The 17,269-nt window shown below is 48.9% G+C and overlaps 1 protein-coding gene and 1 long non-coding RNA gene across 6 annotated transcripts in view; one reads left to right on the forward strand and one right to left on the reverse strand.

Annotated features, from left to right (window-relative positions):
- Window positions 1-4,472: 4,472 nt before the first annotated feature.
- LOC132533148 (uncharacterized) lies at window positions 4,473-12,940 on the reverse strand. 3 transcript variants are annotated; one of them, XR_009545052.1, is made up of 3 exons: window positions 11,991-12,247; window positions 8,620-9,159; window positions 4,473-4,750 (listed from the first exon to the last, which is right to left on the reverse strand). It is a non-coding gene; the product is annotated as an uncharacterized LOC132533148 (long non-coding RNA). The 3 variants fall into 3 exon arrangements; XR_009545051.1 differs by lacking the exon at window positions 11,991-12,247 and adding an exon at window positions 12,813-12,940 and having other exon boundaries at window positions 4,474-4,750; XR_009545050.1 differs by lacking the exon at window positions 11,991-12,247 and adding an exon at window positions 10,064-10,302 and having other exon boundaries at window positions 4,474-4,750.
- Window positions 12,572-17,269, forward strand: part of GATA6 (GATA binding protein 6) — a 95,687-nt gene continuing 90,989 nt past the window's right edge. For 2 of the 3 annotated variants that reach the window (XM_060173565.1, XM_060173566.1), the window contains exons 1-2: window positions 12,572-13,103; window positions 14,407-15,709. In XM_060173565.1, the coding sequence (XP_060029548.1) occupies window positions 12,636-13,103; window positions 14,407-15,709 (1,771 nt within the window). In that variant the 5' untranslated portion in view covers window positions 12,572-12,635. The remainder of the gene's footprint in view (window positions 13,104-14,406; window positions 15,710-17,269) is intronic. The other variant, XM_060173564.1, reaches the window with a different exon arrangement.

Here is a 17,269-nt window from a genome sequence, read left to right on the forward strand (position 1 = left end):
GGTGGGGAGCTGGAGGTTTGAACCGAGATTCTCAGGAGGGTTCTTCTACTTCATACTATGTGCGCTTAACCCGTATGCTGCTGCTCCCAGTGACAGTATTCTTAAACTAGATTAAGCAAAAAATGAAGGAGGTAATGTGGTGTGGTGAAATATAAGATCTATAAACACAGAGGCAAATGGGGGTGTAAAGAAACAAAGTCTAACTAAAGTAAGTGTCGCATAGCAGCTCCTTTAAAGACTAGTCACAAAATACTTGGGAAAATTTCCCCAGACTATACTTACGATTTTCTTGTATTAGATCTATTGAGCTATAAAGTGACTTATAGGTCTTATCAGTGCTTTCCTTTCTACAAATAAAAATTAAAAAAAAGAAAGTGACTTATAATTATACCAGTTCATAATCAACTCTGTTCAAGATTCAATTCTCCCCTCTTCCAAGTTGATGGTCAAATCTCTCTCTCTCCTTTTTCTAGGAAATATTTTTTTCCTTTATTGGGAGATTAATTAATTGTATTTACATTCGACAATAAATACAATAGTTTGTACATGCTGATCAAATCTCTTGATTGAGAATTTTTTTTTTCAACAGAGTTCAGCTTATGGTGGTATGGAGGGTTGAACGTGAGACAACCTCAGACATGAAAGTCACTTTGCATTATGCTGTCTACTCCTACCCTTGATTGAGAATTCTATTTAGAAAGATGTATAAGAAAAAAAGTTGTATCTTGAAAAAGTCCTGTAAAGAATTTCTGGCAAGAAACTGTGTGACATTGACAGTTTCAGATTTTATGTTTTGTATTTGGAATTACACATCTAAAACTCACAATATTATCATATGTATTCTACAAATATTCAGTGAAAACTATTTCATGCCTGTATCAACGGGGGATACATAGATGAGCACACCTGACCCAGGCCCCTCAGGTGTCACAGAGTATGGGAGAAAAATCATCCAGCAAGACATGGTACAATGAAAAAACAAACAAACAAAAAATCTGATAAATGCTACATGGTCCAATGAACATGGTATTGCCTGAACATAAAGAAGCTACCACAAACAGGGTAGATGGAGGAGGAAGGAATTCACCTATGTGTGATATAAACAATTATTTGAGGTGAATGCTGTTATTATCATTCTCTTTTTTATCTATGAGAAAAATAAAAGGAGAGATACTAAGACACTTCTACAATGACACACATTTCTCAACAAAGAGTAAGCTGCTGAGCTGGGATTTGTACCCAGATCTCCATGCTATCAGCCTCTGTGTGGGTGTTTCATTTAGGCACAGTGTTGAGGGCTAGGCAGATTCTGCTGCTGGTTCACCTGTCCAACCACTGGGTAGGTGCCTACTTAGTCAGCCTTTCTTTTTTGTCCCATAGCATGCTAAGCTCTCTAATGAGAAGTATAAGGGCTCACAGCTTTATTTGTGTATTCACAATGTGGTTTTTTGCTATCCTCTACTGGGCATGGACTATGTGGTAGTCGGTCTTTAAAAGTGGTGTAATATTCATATTATTTACATTGGATAATTGCATGCTTTTAATTTGTGGTGTTACAAAAGAGCAGTAAGTTGGTTCAGAAGTACCCCCGCCCCCAAATGTTATTTGATATCTATTAAGTCACATTGCTTTTTTTCACCTCTGTGGAGAAGGAAGGATCCTGGTTTGAGCCCCTGGCTCCCCACCTTCGGGGGAGTCGCTTCACAGGCAGTGAAGCAGGTCTGCAGGTGTCTATTTTTCTCTTCCCCTCTCTGTCTTCCCCTCCTCTTTCCATTTCTCTCTGTCCCATTCAACAACAACAACAACAATAATAACTACAACAATAAAAACAAGGACAACAAAATGGAATAAACAAATAAATATTAAAAATAGACATATTTTTAATCATATGAAATGACTACAGTGCAGTGTATATGAAATCCCTACACAATAAATAGTAACCATGTTGAAAACAAGGGCATTCATCACTGGTGACTTTGTCTAAACTAGACAGTTTAGACAAAGAAGAGATTATTTCAATAGTATTTTCCATCTGAAGACTGTTCAGTAGTTTGCAAACTTAGCCCTAAATTAACTTCGTCTTTTGAGATGAATACTTTTGTTTAGCCCATTATTATAGTATTTAGATTAACTTGTAGGTTTTAACCTGACAGTATGTAAAAGCCAGATCAGGCATATGCTAAGGATCTTTCTGGACCCTGACAGAACTACATTCAGGGAGGAGGACCCAAGTCATTAGTTTGTGATTGATGTTTGTAGAAAGTAATAATTCTACCATTTTATAGATAGAGCAGCTGAGGCACTGAAGGGTTAAGTGACTTCTCTGGATCAGAAGTCTGCTTTGCAGATCCAGGAAAACCAGGCACTAACACAAGCAAACTGTGATTTTGCATTGGATATCTACCAATTCTAAATTATGTGAGGTACAGTTCTTACACCTGCCCATAGGCAGTTCATAAACTGGAACTAGGATGTTGAAATCACTTCTGAGGATGGTCGCAGAAGGATGGAAGCGACCTAAAGTTCTTTTGGTTATCAGAGCTGGCAGAAGTTCCCTATGGACCCTTGATACTCTGCTGATTCCCTAGACTTCTCTCCATGAGGATCCAATCAGCCTCATACCTCTGATGGGGGTGGGGGTGGAGAGCAGGAGGACTGTAAATCTGGGAAAGCTGCAAGAATTTAGGGTCTTGAACTTTATCAGGTTTGAATGTGTGATTGTGAAAGTAAAGAGCAGAGAAATGACAGCACTCAGTAAATCAACTGGAGAGAAGATCGGGACTGTCAGAAGAGAGAGAAAAAAAGGCATATTCAGGACACAAACCCCAGAAAAAGCAGAGAGGGATACATTTTGCAAGTTCCCTGTAGACTTTGCTTTCTGAAAAGCAATTCTTTCTCCTTGATATTTTACCTAAATAAGGTACTCTGTGTTATGGCACATGAATTTTAAAAAAAAGTTATCTTTATTGATGTATAGATATTATTTTAGATGTTGAGTTGTTATAAAGAAAAAAAAACACAAAGAGAATCACCTGGAAAATATCTAGAATGGCCTAGATTTATTTCTATCAATAATGCACTTCATAGCTTCTCAGTCTTTTTTTATTCCTTGGTCAAATGTAATTTAAGTAGAATGTCTTCTGCACAGACAGTAATGCAGTCAAAGGTAAAAATGTGAGAAAAGTATAGTTAGCTCATCAAGTTCATTCAGCTACTCTTTTGCTTCTTAAATCTATTTCCAATCCCAAGGTTGTAATCTGTAAATTGACTCCTTACTGCTTCCTGGAATAGGTGCTACTGAACCTGGGATTCTTTCCTTAGAGCAGAAGGATGAGCTTCAAGATTGCTATCTTTGCCTTATAGACTTTAGAGTTTGTCACTGGCATTTAGGGGGCGTGGGGGGGGGGCGACAAAGAATGTTTCCCTTTCAAAGGAAACAAAAGCAAAGGACCTGTTCATCTCATCCCTCTCCCTACCATAATGCAATAAATAAGGTCCTCACTGATGGTATGGAGAAAAAGCCAGAGACCTCTAGTGAAAAATGGTCTCAAAGTTGACTAAATGCTCAGAGAAGTTCTCTTCTTTAGGGATCTTTAGGGAGTTGGGCCATAGCGCAGCAGGTTAAGTGCACGTGGCACCAAGCACAAGGACCGGCACAAGGATCCTCGTTCAAGCCTGCCACTCCCCAAGCGCAAAGATCGGCTTAAGGGTCCTGGTTCAAATCCCTGGCTCCCCACCTGCAGGGGAGTTGCTTCACAGGTGGTGACACAGGTCTGCAGGTGTCTAACTTTTTCTCCCCCTCTCTGTCTTCCCCTCCTCTCTCTATTTCTCTCTGTCCTATCTTACAACGATGGCATCAATAACAACAATAATAACTACAACAATAAAAAACAAGGGCAACAAAAGAGAAAATAAATAAATATTAAAAAATTTTAAAAGTTCTCTTCTTTAAAGATTCACTTTTATATTAACATATGAGTGTGAGTCACATGAGAGAGACAAGCCAGAACACCACACTGAAACAAGCAGTGCTGGGGATCAAACCAGGAACCCCTGAAGAGCAAATTAGATGCTTTGCTAACTGAGTGATTTCCCTAGTCTCTTTAAGAAGTTCTCTCCTGGGGATGATTGAGTTCTGGATGACAGTTGGATCACACAGGAAATTGAAATCTGAGGACACATATTCATTCATTCCAAAATATTGGTAAGAACAAGTTCACATATACAATATCTAGTATTATTTTTCTCTTTTAAACCAGAGCACTGCTTGGCTCTGGCTTATGGTGGTGCTGAGGATCAAACCTTGGAATCTCCAAAATGCTTATTATTCTTACATATAAGGAATATTTTTCATTTATTATTATTACTTTATTATTTAATTTATTTTTTTCTTTGATTTTTAAAAAATTTTTATTTATAAAGTGGAAATATCAACAAGACCATAGGATAAGAGGGATACACACAGTTCTCACCACCAGAACTCCCTATCCCATCCCCTCCCTTGAAAACTTTATTCCTTCGGGAGTATGGACCCAGGATCATTATGAGGTGAAGAAGGTGGAAGGTCTGGCTTCTGTTATTGCTTCTTCTCTGAAGATGGGTGTTGGCAGGTCAATCCATACTCCCAGCCTGTCTCTTTCTTTCCCTAGTGGGGCAGGAGTTTGGGGAGGTGGGTCTCCAAGACAAATTGGTGGGGTCCTCTGCCCATGAGAGTCAGGCTGGCATTATGGTAGCATCTGGAACCTGGTGACTGAAAAATAGTTAAGATATAAGTCAGAAAAAATGTTGACTAATCATAAACCTAAAGGCAAGAATACTTAATTATTTATTTTTAAATCGTTTTTTATTTTTTAAAATTTATTCCCTTTTGTTGCCCTTGTTGTTTCATTGTTGTAGTTGTTGTTGATGTTGTCGTTGTTGGATAGGACAGAGAGAAATGGAAAGAGGAGGAGAAGACAGAGAGGGGGAGAGAAAGACAGATACCTGCAGACCTGCTTCACCACTTGTGAAGTGACTCCCCTGCAGGTGGGAAGCCAGGGGCTCAAACCAGGATCCTTCCACTAGTCCTTGCGCTTTGCACCATGTGCACTTAACCCACTGCGCTACTGCCTGGCTCCCTATTTATTTATTTTTAACCAGAGCACTGCTCAGCTCTGGCTTATGGTGATGTGACACTCTGGAACCTTAGGCATCAGAGTCTCTTTGCATAACCATTATGCTATCTACTCCCACCCTTCATTTTTTAGTTGTCTTTAATAGTAAGTTTCTTTCTTTCTTTCTTTTTTTTTTTTACCAGAGCACAATTCAACTCTGGCTTATGGTGGTGCGAGGGATTGAACCTGGGACTTGACAGAGCCTCAGACATGAGAGTCTGTTTGCATAGTCATTATCCTATCTAACCCTGCCCAATAGTAAGTTGCACCCACCACCGAAGTTCTCACAAAGTCTTAGAAACTGTTTGATGCTGGGTGTATAGATTGACCTGCCAATACCCATGTCCAGCAGAAAGCAATTACAGAAGCCAGAATGCCCATTTTCTGCACCCCAAAAACCATTTTGATCTATACTCCTAGGGTATGTGTGTGTGTTTCAGGGGGTGATAGGGGAAAGTGACCAGAGGGCTTTGAACTCCAATTTCATGAGGACCTGGAGAGAGAAAAGGAAAAAGGGAGGGACATTTAGATGTTGTAATAGGTGTATGTGTGACTTGGAAAGGAAGAGATGGGACCAAAGAGGGGGAAAAAAATGTGTGTGGGGGAGGCAAATGTATACAATATAGACAGATGGTTGTAGAAATAATAATTAACCCATATCTGCAATCGTAGGAGAACTTGTTCTTTTTTTTTTTTTAAGGTAATTTCTTCTTCCTTCCTTTCTTTCTTTCCTTTTGTTGCCCTTGTTGTTTTATTGTTGTAGTCATTGGATAGGATAGAGAGAAATGGAGAGAGGAGGGGAAGACAGGAGGAAAGATAGACACCTGCAGACCTGTTTCACCTCCTGTGGTGGTGAACTGGATCCTTAATCAGTTCTTCCTGCTTTGCACCACCTGTGTTTAACCCGCTGCGCTACGCTACCACCTGGCTCCCTTAGGAGAACTTCTGTAGCTTACAATGGAAGGGATAGGATACAGAATTCTGGTGGTGAGAACAGTGAGGAGTTGTATCCCTGTTACCTTGTAATTTTTTTTTCTTTTGTTACCAGCTCTGGTTTATGGTGTTGTAGGGGATTGAACCTGGGACTTTGCAGCCTCAGGCATGACAGTCGCTTTGCATAACCATTATGCTATCTCCCCCCTTACCTTGTAATTTTCTAAATCACCATTAATTCACTAATATAATTTTTAAAATAATAAAAAAGAAACAAATTGTTTGCTTTTTTTTCCAAGTTTATGTGTATCAGTTCTCTAGGTCCTGTATGAGTGAAATCATCTGGTACTTGTCTTTCATTTCTTTACTTACATATAAGAAATCTTAGGGCAGAGGGTAGATAGCATAATGGTTATGCAAACAGACTCTCATGCCTAAGGCTCCAAAGTCCCAGGTTCAGTCCCCTGCACCACCATACGCCAGAGCTGAACAGTGCTCTGGTTAAAAAAAAAAAAAAGTTAGAAATCTTACTTATCTCAATGATCCTGTAAGGAAGTTACTTTTATCATTCTCATTTTACAAATGTGGAAACTAAGACACAGAAAAGTCAGTCAACGTGTTTTGATCAGGCAGCAAGGAAGTGGTGAAGTCAGAACTCAATCCCAGACAAGCTGTTCTCCAGTCTTTTAAAATATATATTATCTATTAATTATTTTAATGAAAGAGAGATAAAAAGAGAAAGATCAAGAGAAAGAGCAAGAGAGCAACCAGAGTACTGCTCAGCTCTGGCTTGTGGTGGTGCTGGGATTGCACATGAGACCGCTGAGCGTCAGGCATGAAAATCTCTTTGCATAACCATAATGTTATCTCCCCAGCCCTTCTTCTCTCTTTCGTCCTAGAAATTCAGTGTGTATTTACCACAGGGAGGTGAGTAATCATTCCTATGTGTCAACAAATGTACTGCAAACCACTAAACTCTTCCCCCACAAAGTGATGCATACTATTAGGTTTGAATTGCTATGATTATTTGATTCAAAGAAATAGTTAATTTTGCTATTTTAAAAAAATCCAGTATGTGAACTAGAAGGGACTTCCTCCTACTGCCCCTCCCCCCTTTAAACAAACCATGAAGTCTAGAGGATGAGCTGAGTCTGCATACTTTTCCAGAAAAAGAATAAAGGCTCTGAAATCCTGTCTTGGAAGTTGTGGTGCTTTGCCCACCTGACTTGACAGAATTCCAGCCTTCTAGACTGTAAACACTTCAGAAGTAGGGGCTACCTCTTCTATTCTTTGTACAGGGAACACTCAGCAATACTAGGCAAGTGCAGTGAAGCAAAGGTCTGCACACAGGCAGACAACCCTTTGGTCATAATTCTCTGAATATCTGCAACATAGCAGGATACAGATTCCATAGTTCTGTGTAGCAAATGCAGTAATTTTTAATTTCTCTGGTATTTCTTTTCCTTACTTGACTAGAGGAGTGTTATAAATTCTCAAAAGCTTACCTCCTTTTTCTGCTTCCCCTTACCAGCACCCCCCCCCCACACACACAGTAGACGTAAGGGGTAGGATGGAGGACATTCAGAAATGTCTCTGAGGACCTAGGCTCAAGCCTCTGATCCCTCTTGTGGGGGGAAAGCTTCATGAGTGGTGAAGCTGTGCTGCCTGTGTCTCTCTGTCTCTTTCCCTTTCTATCTCTTCCTCTTCTCTCAATTTCTCTACCTCTATAGAGAAAGGTCTCTAGGCTGAGACAGCCCTCAGACAATGGTATCTGGACTCTGACCCTAGAATCAACATTGTCTGCATACCTAATGATTTTAGCAAAATCCAGGGAGAACCCAAGTCCAGTCTGACTAGTAGTGTGGAAGTTTCTGCATCACTTGCTTTCCTCTTCATGGGAGCAGAAGTGATCTCTTTCTCCTAGAGCTTTGCTTTGATTCACACTGAGTTTCTCATCTTTAGAGTTTGTGTGTGGGGGTTGGGTGTGGGGATAGATGGCATAGATGACTTTGGATTTCGTGGTATATGTGTGAGACATGAGCTTCTAGGACCCAGCATGAGGTGACAGACAGAAGTGAAAGATATTGGATTGCCTTTTGGAATTCACAGTCCTGTCTCCCACATAACCAAAGAACAGATGGGGAAGGCAGCAGAACCCACCCACTGCAGAGGAGCCAGGGGGTCTCTTTAGTCTCTCCTCCAGCCTCCCCGCCCCCAATATACAAAAGGCTTCTGGGTGTGTGTGCTCATCTACACAAGGGGAGGAGAAATTACGTAGTGAGGTAAATCCTAAACGTTGTGTCTGATTTCCCAAACCCATTTTCCAGTTCTGGACCAGGAAACTAATAGCCCCAGTTTCAACTTTAGGGAAAGGGCGCACCCCCCCCCCCCAGGCGCACCCCTGCCCTACTGGCAACCCCAACTTTATGTAGTAAAACAAGTGATGTCGATGGTGGAAAACACTGTACTTCCCAATCCGGTCAGCCTGGAAGGGAGTGAATGGTGGACCTCTCACCTGCCGACCCTCACTTACCCTTAGCTTGGCGGTTCCACCCAACCGGGATCACCGCTTCTGAACGGTCTGTTCACCACCCCCAGAAGTGGAGCAACACTTGCAAAACCACAGGGAGTGGCCCAGAAGGTCGGGGTGGCTTGATTTTGTCACGTTACCCGCTATCAGAAAAGCATTAAAACGGGTTGGCAACTATGCCCCACTGAGGTCAGCGAAGTGTTCTTTCCTTTCCTTTCTTTTCTCCTGCAAAGTGAGAGACGGTGTGTCTGGGAAGCGTAGCTTCAGCCCTGAGTGGCCCGGCTCGAGGCCGCAGGGCCTGGCACCCCAGGGCTCGGCCGCATTCTTCGTGGACACCCGGGAGTGTCTCGGCGCCGGCGTGGAATGTCTTTATCGGAACCGAGAGCCTCTAGCTTCTCGGCGCCTCCACGGAGTACACCTTTCCATCTCCCGCGACACAGCTCGGGCCTAAAAGCTGGATTGATTTGGCTAAAAGCAGCCTTGGGGAAAAGGCAAAGGCAGGGGGGAATCTTTCGTCGGTCATTGGGTGGCCCCGATAACAAGCTTTAAAAAGAGAGAGGGGAGAAGAAAGTAAAAAGGTTAATGGATGAGGGGCGGGCTGGGAGGCGGGCGGGCTGGGAGGCGCCCTGCGCGGGGCTTTTACCGCGCCCTCTCCGCCGTCCCTTAACAGCCCTAACAGCCGAGGCTGCGGCACATCGAGCCACGTCCCCAGGACGCGGGGAGGAATGGCACTGCGGTCACCTCCCGAGCCTCGTACCGGGCCGGGGCAGGGACAGGCTGGCGGCGGGGAGCCTGGGAGGGAGGAGGGGACCTGGGAGCCGGGAAGCGAAGAGGGGACCTCGGAGCGGGGGAGGGAGGAGCACTCGATGCTGCCACCTCCACTTGAGGTGTCCTGGACTCTGGGGATCCCCTGGGGCCGGGCAAGACAGACGTTGTAAGAGAGGAGACCCCATAAATCCGGTTGGGATTATGAAAAAAAAAAGTGGAAGCATAAATTTAGGAATTGTATTCACCCCCCTGCCCTATCTGAAATGTGGGCTGGCGCGGTCATGAGCTTTGTGAAATGGGTCTCAAAGCATTCTGGGGATGCGGGTCCTCGCCAGCCAGATGCGTGTTAAATACGAGTACAGATTCAATGGCCTCAGAGCCGCAACTGGCCGCGGAGCCCCAGCCCCAGCTGCGGTGCTGCGGTTGGGTTAGAACACATGTGCGAGGCCCAGACCATCAGCCCCCCCCCCCACGCCGCGCTCAGGGCCAGTCTTGGTGGGCGGGAAGGGAGAGCCTGGAGGGACCGCGGGCTCCTGAGGGGCCACTTCTAGGGTCTAACAAGTCTAAAGAGAGATGATTTCGTTTCTGGCTAGCAACGTCCCCAAGTAGAGACCCGGGGAAGGGGAGAGAAGAGAAGGACCCATAGAGAAGGGCCATTTCTAAGAACCTGCCCAGCTACACGGACACTATGGGGGTTGGGAGGTCTTCTCTAGCTCTTGCCTTCTCTTTGGTTCGAGGTGCAAGTCTCTCCACACACCCTATTCCTCCCTTGTTGCAGAACCAGCCTGGGTGCTCAGAGCAGCGACTGGCCTAGGAGCCAATGTGTGCTTGTGTGGAGTTGGGGTGCATGTCACAATGAAAATCTGGAGATCACTCCTCGGGGTAATCTGCATATTGAAAGGGTCGAGTAGTCTGACTTTGTTTGTTTTTAGGTTACAGACTAAAACAAAAATACACAAAACCCAAAACAAACAAACAAACGAACAAAAAATAGTTCTGTCCCCCTTCCTTTGGTTAGAAAATCAAAACCAATTTGTGACTCTGCAAAGAATAAAAGCCCACAAATTATTTTTTAAAAAAAAGTACGTGTGTGTGTGTGTGTGTGTGTGTGTGTGTGTGTAGAGTAAGTACTTTGAAAGGAACCTGAAAATCAGCACAGGGTGAAGGCAATCAATATCTGCTCATCTGGCTTCCAGCATAGGTGGGCCATGGCACCTTCAGATCAGCTTGGGGGAAAGCAGGTCCCTTGGGGGTCAGGTGCTGTTCTAGGAAATCCATACCGGACCCTCTGGTCTGCACTTGTGAAAATAAAGAAGCACACAAAAGGAAACAGTGGAGTCCTGACTCCTTCGTACTCAAGCTTGGAGGCCATTGAATCTGTACTCCGATTTAGCCAAGAGATTGACTTGTTAACCTACCTTCACTAGGAAAATCCATCCGGAGATAGAAATGCTAAGTCTGCCTTGAAGAGAAAGCATTTCCAAACAGTTGCATTGAAAGGAAAACAAAACATTTAGGCAAATGCTTACAAATGAGCCTTTGAAGAGAGAGAGAGAGAGAGAGAGAGAGAGAGAGAAATAACACTTTGGAGTCTATGTAAAAACCAAAAGAAAGGCAAAGGCCAGGTTGGAATTAGAAAAAGGCAGCAACCAGACTCCCTTTTCATAGTCGCGTTGGATCGAACTCTGGTTAAAGTTTAAAGCCCCTGGATCCTGCTCCAGCTGTCAGTCTCTGTTCCAGGGTTTTCTACCTTCAGTCTGGGAAATGTGGCCACACTGAAATTAGGAGATGCAGCATTGGTTGGGGGAGGCACAGAAGAGTGTAATAAAAGTGACTAAATTAGATGAGAATGGTTTATAGACCTTCTTGCTAGCAATTTAGCATTCAGAAGAGTTTAACAGAAATTTACAACGAAGAATAAAAAAGGAAAGAAAGAAAATAATCATCGCTAACTTCCTTCACCACGGGCCCTCCTCCGCTATGCAGCCAGGCCTGATTCCCTTCTCACACAGGTTCATAACTCAGATTATACTAAGAAACCTCCACTCGGCCAAGGAGCCTCCAATTTCTTCAAACCAACTTTTACAATGCTCCTACCCACACCAGCTCAACTCTACTTAGGCTTCTTTTCCTGCCCCAAATGGGGGGGTGGGGTTGTACACGACAAATAGATAAAATTTCCAGAGTACAGACACCTTAAGAAAAACTACCCTTTAGGGCATCGATTTACCTGGGGAAGAAGTGTTAAAATAATCCATGCTCCCTAAACAACTTCTTAGTTAAAACCTTCTCTTTTGTGCCGTCAGGGGTCATGTCTGTCGGAAGAAATCCTGTGTATGTAGTAGTGGTGGTGGGGGGAACCGAGACATACACCACAGCTCCCACCGCGGCGGGATTTGTGGCGGTCAACTTGTTGCTGACAGATTGGCGCCGATAACCCCGCGACGCTCATTTCCAGTCCCTTTGCTGGCTGAGGATCATATCAGTTTGTATACAGTGGGGACAGCTGCTTGGAGGGGCGTGTTTGTATGGGGGGAAGCCATGTTTCGTGCCGGGTCCAGGGCAGGTGACCCCCGCCCCCACCTTTCCAATGCCCTGAAACTTACCTGAAATTCTTCAGGGAAAGCTCAAAGGGCTAGATAGAGTCCTTGCACATGACTGACAGAGGGAGCCCCGTTCTTACCTGCGCACTTTATACTCTGCACCACCTCGAATTCAAATAGCCTAAAGCTTAGCTGCTTCCCTAAGGTGAGTTTGCCACAAAGTCCTAGGAATTTAATCTATGTATGTAAGAAATAATAATAATAATAATAGTAATAATATCAGGGCGGAGATGAGGAGCTGTCACAGAACCCTCGATTCTTGAGGGCCGCCTCGACCTCAACTCCCGGGTCTCCAAAAGAGGTCGGAGAAAGTTTAAGGTCGGTGGCACGCCACCGCGGGGCAGAACGCTCAATTCACGTTGAGGGAGGCTGGCCTGCAGAGGAGAGCACCGCCCCCCGAGCCGGTCCTCTGATTCTGGGGGCGCGGTGACCCAGGCTTTGGCGCGCCTTTCTCACTGCTGTGACTGCGCGGGGCTGCGCACTCAGTTCCTCCCCGCCACCCCCACCCCCACCCCCGCCCCGTGGGTGCGTGTGTAACTGGGGGCGGGGAAAAGCGCTCTGCAGCGGGCTGGGTGTGGGTCGTGGGCTAGCTCAGGCTTCCTGCCACCTCCTCCCCTCCCCCAGCGGCTTGGGCCGGGCGCCCCAGGGATGGACTCTCCCCACTCCGGGCCGGCACTGGAGGCTCAGCCCACACCCTCGGGCGGCTCGGCGGGCGCGCATTGTCTGCCCCGAGGCGTGCTCCCCCTCCCCCGCCCGCCGTCCCGTCACCTCCCCACCCTATGCTTTCCCCTCCCCTCTCTCCAGCCCGCTCCTCCTCCTCTTCACCTCCAGCGCCCGACAGCTCGCAGAGCGCAGTTCCGACCCACAGCCTGGCACCCTCCTGCGAGTGCTGTTTATTTAGGCTCGGTGAGTCCAATCAGGAGCGCAGGCTGCAGTTTTCCGGCAGAGCAGCAAGAGGCGCCTCCTCTCTCCTTTTTATTCTCCTGCCGCGGCGCGCAGCCCCGGGACTCGCGCTCGCCTGCCCGCCAGCGCCCTCGGCCTCTGCTCTCGCTGGCCCGCCCGCCGGGGAGCGGGAGCACCCTCCGCCGCCCTGCTCCCACTTCAGGCCCACTTCAGGTTCGTCTGCCCGCCCCTTGCTCTTCCTTCTCTCTCTTCATCTTCTTCATCCCCTTCCCCACCATCGCTGGTCCCTCGACCTTGTCTCCCGGCCGCTCCGAGGGTCTTCTCTCTCTACCTCCGCAAACTGTAGCAGCTCCCAGATTTCCCGGGACACTGCAGGCCCACTTCTGGTTTCTTTTCTTCTCCCCGAAGTGCTTATCTGCGCTGAGTTATCTCGGCGCGAAGGGGCGGGAGTCGGCAGTCGGGCGGGCCCGGAGACTTAGAGCTATCTAGCCGGTGTGTGTGTGTGTGTGTGTGTGGGGGGGGTGGGCACCATAGCTTTTAGCTTGGTTATCTCCTACCGGCCGACGCGCTCTGGAAAAGGAGCCAGGAGGAGGCCAGGCCGGGTGCCTTTCCTCCACCCCCTGGGGGTCTCCCTGTCATTCTTCCTGTCTGCCTTTTGGGGTGGCCTCGGCTCCGGGGCGGTCTCACGCCCCCCACCCTTGGGTAACCCCCTCTTCTCTGCACTCTGCCGCAAGCCATCTGCCCGCGGAGCGCTGCGGCCTTCCTACTGTCTGAGTTGCTGCGGGGTTGGCGCGGGTGGCCCGACGGGCGGCCGTGGGCGCGCACTGATGCCCGCAGACGTGCGCTGCGACCAAGGTGCTTGGGGATTTGTTGGGGTGCGATCCCAGCCCCGCGGCACCCCGCACTCCCCCGAGTGGAAGTTCCGAGCCTGCTGTCTCGGCCTGTCGCTCCACTTTCCCGGGCCGGGCTGCATTTCTCCCCAGGACTCGCGCTCTGTATAGTTCGCTGGGTCTGGGAGGCGCGGGGAGAGCCAGCCTGGAAGAGGGCAGCGGTTTCGTTTTCGGGGGCAGGTTGTAGTCTTTGCGCTAGTAGTTTCCACGCGGACAACCGTCACGATGCAGAGCTTGGGGCCTGGGGCACCGTGCAGAGACGGGACAAGGCGGTGCCCACACGCACAGCCATTAAAAAAAGAAAACTTTTGTGTGTCCTGGGCCGGGAGGAAAGCCACCTTGGGGCGGAAGGAAAGCCTGGGCCAGCCTCCGTCACCCCCGGGAAACGGAGCGCACAGGATGCTTCACTGGGGGAGGGGGTGAGCGAGGGGGGCGGAGACCCGGTTCCTCTGGGGTCCTGTAGTGGCTGCTGGGGGTCGCACCCCCACTTTCTCTGCGCCCAGGGCAGAAGCAGGAACTGGGAAGACTCTCCACAGTAAGGCAGGGAGTGTGAAAGTGGACTGTACTGCTTGCACGTCTGCTCACTCCATTCTGTTTCTCCAACTGTCCCCCCCCCCCCCCCCCAGGACCCAGAAGTCTGTAGAAGCTCGGGAACCCTGGGCCTGCCCAAGCTAGCTGGGGCGACGGACATCAGCGACTCCAGAGCCACTCTAGCGTGGGGGCCCTTCATGCCTTCTCCCCCCACCTCGTCTTCCTCCTCCTGCTGCTGCTCCCTGGGTGGGGATCGCGGTCCCGGCGACGCCTGCAGCTGCACGACGCCAAAGCGCCACCCCGAGACGGCGGCGGGTCCTTCGCAGCTGGCCATCCCCTTCGGAGCCTCTGAGACTGCAGACGCCAGCGACTCGGGGGCCTTTCCAGCGCGGGAGTCCTTCATGCCGCCGTCCCCCACCTCGTCCTCGTCCTCCTGCTGCTGCTCCCGGGCCGGGGAGCGCGGCCCCCGCGAAGCCTGCAGCTGTCGGACCCAGAAGCTAGACACCGAGGCGGCTGCGGGGCCGCCTGCCCGTTCGCTCCTGCTCGGCCCCTACTCCTCGCATCCCTTCGGCGCTCCGCACGGGCCCGCGGCGCCCGGGGTGACAGGCACCCCCGGGAGCGCCCTGTCGAGCTGGGAGGACCTCCAGCTCTTCACTGACCTCGACCAGGCTGCCACCGCCAGCAAACTGCTGTGGTCCAGCCGCGGCGCAAAGCGGAGCCCCTTCGCCCCCGAACAGCCCGAAGAGATGTACCAGACGCTGGCGGCCCTCTCCAGCCAGGGCCCAGCCGCTTACGAGGGCGCGCCCGGCTGCTTCGTGCACTCGGCCACCGCGGTCAGCTCCCCGGTTTACGTGTCCACGGCGCGCGTGGGCTCCATGCTGCCCGGCCTGCCGTACCTCCAGGGCCCGAGCAGCGGGCCCGCCAACCACTCGGGGGCCGCGGGCGCGCACCCCGGTTGGCCCCAAGCCTCTGCCGACAGCCCCCCGTACGGCGGCGGCGGAGCGGCAGGCGGTGGGGCGGCGGGCCCCGGGGGCGCGGGCTCGGCCGCTGCGCACGTGTCGGCGCGCTTTCCCTACCCTACCCCCTCCTCGATGGCCAATGGCGTGGCACGGGATGCTGGGGGCTACGCGGCAGCCGGCAGTGGGGCCGCCCCCGGGGTGGGCGGCGGCGGCGGGCTGGCGGCCATGGGCGCACGCGAGCACCAGTATAGCTCCCTGAGCACCCCGAGGCCGCTGAACGGAACCTACCACCACCCACATCACTCCGCCCCCTACTCGCCCTATGTGGGGCCGCCGCTGACGTCTGCCTGGCCCGCAGGGCCCTTCGAGACCCCGGTGCTCCATAGTCTGCAGAGTCGCGCCGGCGCCCCGCTCCCGGTGTCGCGGGGCCCCAACGCAGGTAAGCGGCTTCGTGCTGGGGCCGGGGGTCTGGATGGTGGGCGACTGCTTGTAGAACTTGGAGTCCTGCCACCTTTGCAGGTGCATGGTAGGGCGATCAGGTGGGCTAGATGCCTGAAGTGCTGCCGATTATTGCAGACTGACTCGGTTCCTTTCCAGGAGAGCGAGTACAAACATCCCGTGCACACAACACGGGTCTTTCTCTGCCTTGGGAAGCTCTGGGGAGCTGATTAATTCTGACTGCGTGGGTAACTGGCAGAAACGATCCCAGACGAGGCTTGATACACTTTCTAGCCACAAACAGGCTATCTCACTCAGTTCAGCTCTCCTAAGGTGAGGCTTGTGTTTTCTTCCATGAGGGTCAAGGCATCTTCCTGTCCCCTGGGAGGAGACTAGGAAAGGAGAGGACAGGACGCCTGGCCTCCTGACATCCCTGAGGGAAAGCTGGAGGACAAGCTCTTAGGGTACCAGCTGGGCGAAGGTAGGGCTACTGAGTGTTTTTGTTTGCCTTTCACCAGGCTGATACCAGGGATCCTGGGACACATACTCATTCTTTCAGAGTTTAGCTGATTTTTTGTTGTCCATATGCTAAACTCCATTCCCACCCATATTCCAGGGAAATTTGGGGATGACTGGGGGAACCCCCCCACACACACACACACTTCTTTTTTCTTCCCTCAAAAATACCTGGAGACAGCCCATTTTGAAAAGTGCTTTTTTGACTGAAGCCGGGAAGGGTGTGAATTGTCTGGCTGGACAAAGGCATCTGGACTTACCTTTACTATATTTTGGGTTCTCAGTGCTTTTCAGGGCTCTTTTATTTAACCTGATAAACTTATAAAACCAAACCTTTTTTTTTTTTTTCTGTTTGAGGTGAGCTTTGGCAGCCACCTCCATCTGAATTTACCTAGTATTGTCTTGGGTTTTTCCTGAGAGCCTCAGTCCATTTAGGGACAGTAAGTGTTTTGGGGACCCTAACAACTTTGTTCAGAAGCATATTTGAAACATCAGGCCTGAAAATCAGGGTTTTGATTTGAACAACCCTCTTCTGCTAACACTGAGGGTTTTGGGTAATTCACCCTCCTGCCAGCTCTAAGACTTTGCTCTCAAAATTCCAATTTCTCCCCAACAAAACTGGTGTCTTTAAAGAGTATCTAGTGTGTGTGGGGGGAATGTTACTGAGATTTGGTTGCTTAGCACTGTCTTCTTACAACTTAGGGATCTGTGTCTAGCTGTAGCAGAGATGGGGAGATCATCAAAGGGTGAGAAGGTGGAGGTGGTTAGAGTATAAGGCTTTATGTAAGTGGGGAATACAGCAGGAAATCCTAAAGGTGTGTGTTGGATAGAGGACAGCTGAAGTTGGAGTGATTCAATTTAGTGTGATTTAGTTTGTTGATTGAATTTAGTGTCATCACCATATTTCTGGTGTAAAAAAAAAAAGTAAAGTAATCCAAAAGATGTGTAATTGATCTTCAAATGTTTAAGGTAACTGGTTCTGTATAGGAATCCCATTAGGGTATGATCTGTAGGCAATTCATGCTTTGTTTCATTTTAAATTTAG

Source organism: Erinaceus europaeus, chromosome 15 (assembly GCF_950295315.1).
Source record: "Erinaceus europaeus chromosome 15, mEriEur2.1, whole genome shotgun sequence".
NCBI classification, from domain to species: Eukaryota; Metazoa; Chordata; class Mammalia; order Eulipotyphla; family Erinaceidae; genus Erinaceus; species Erinaceus europaeus.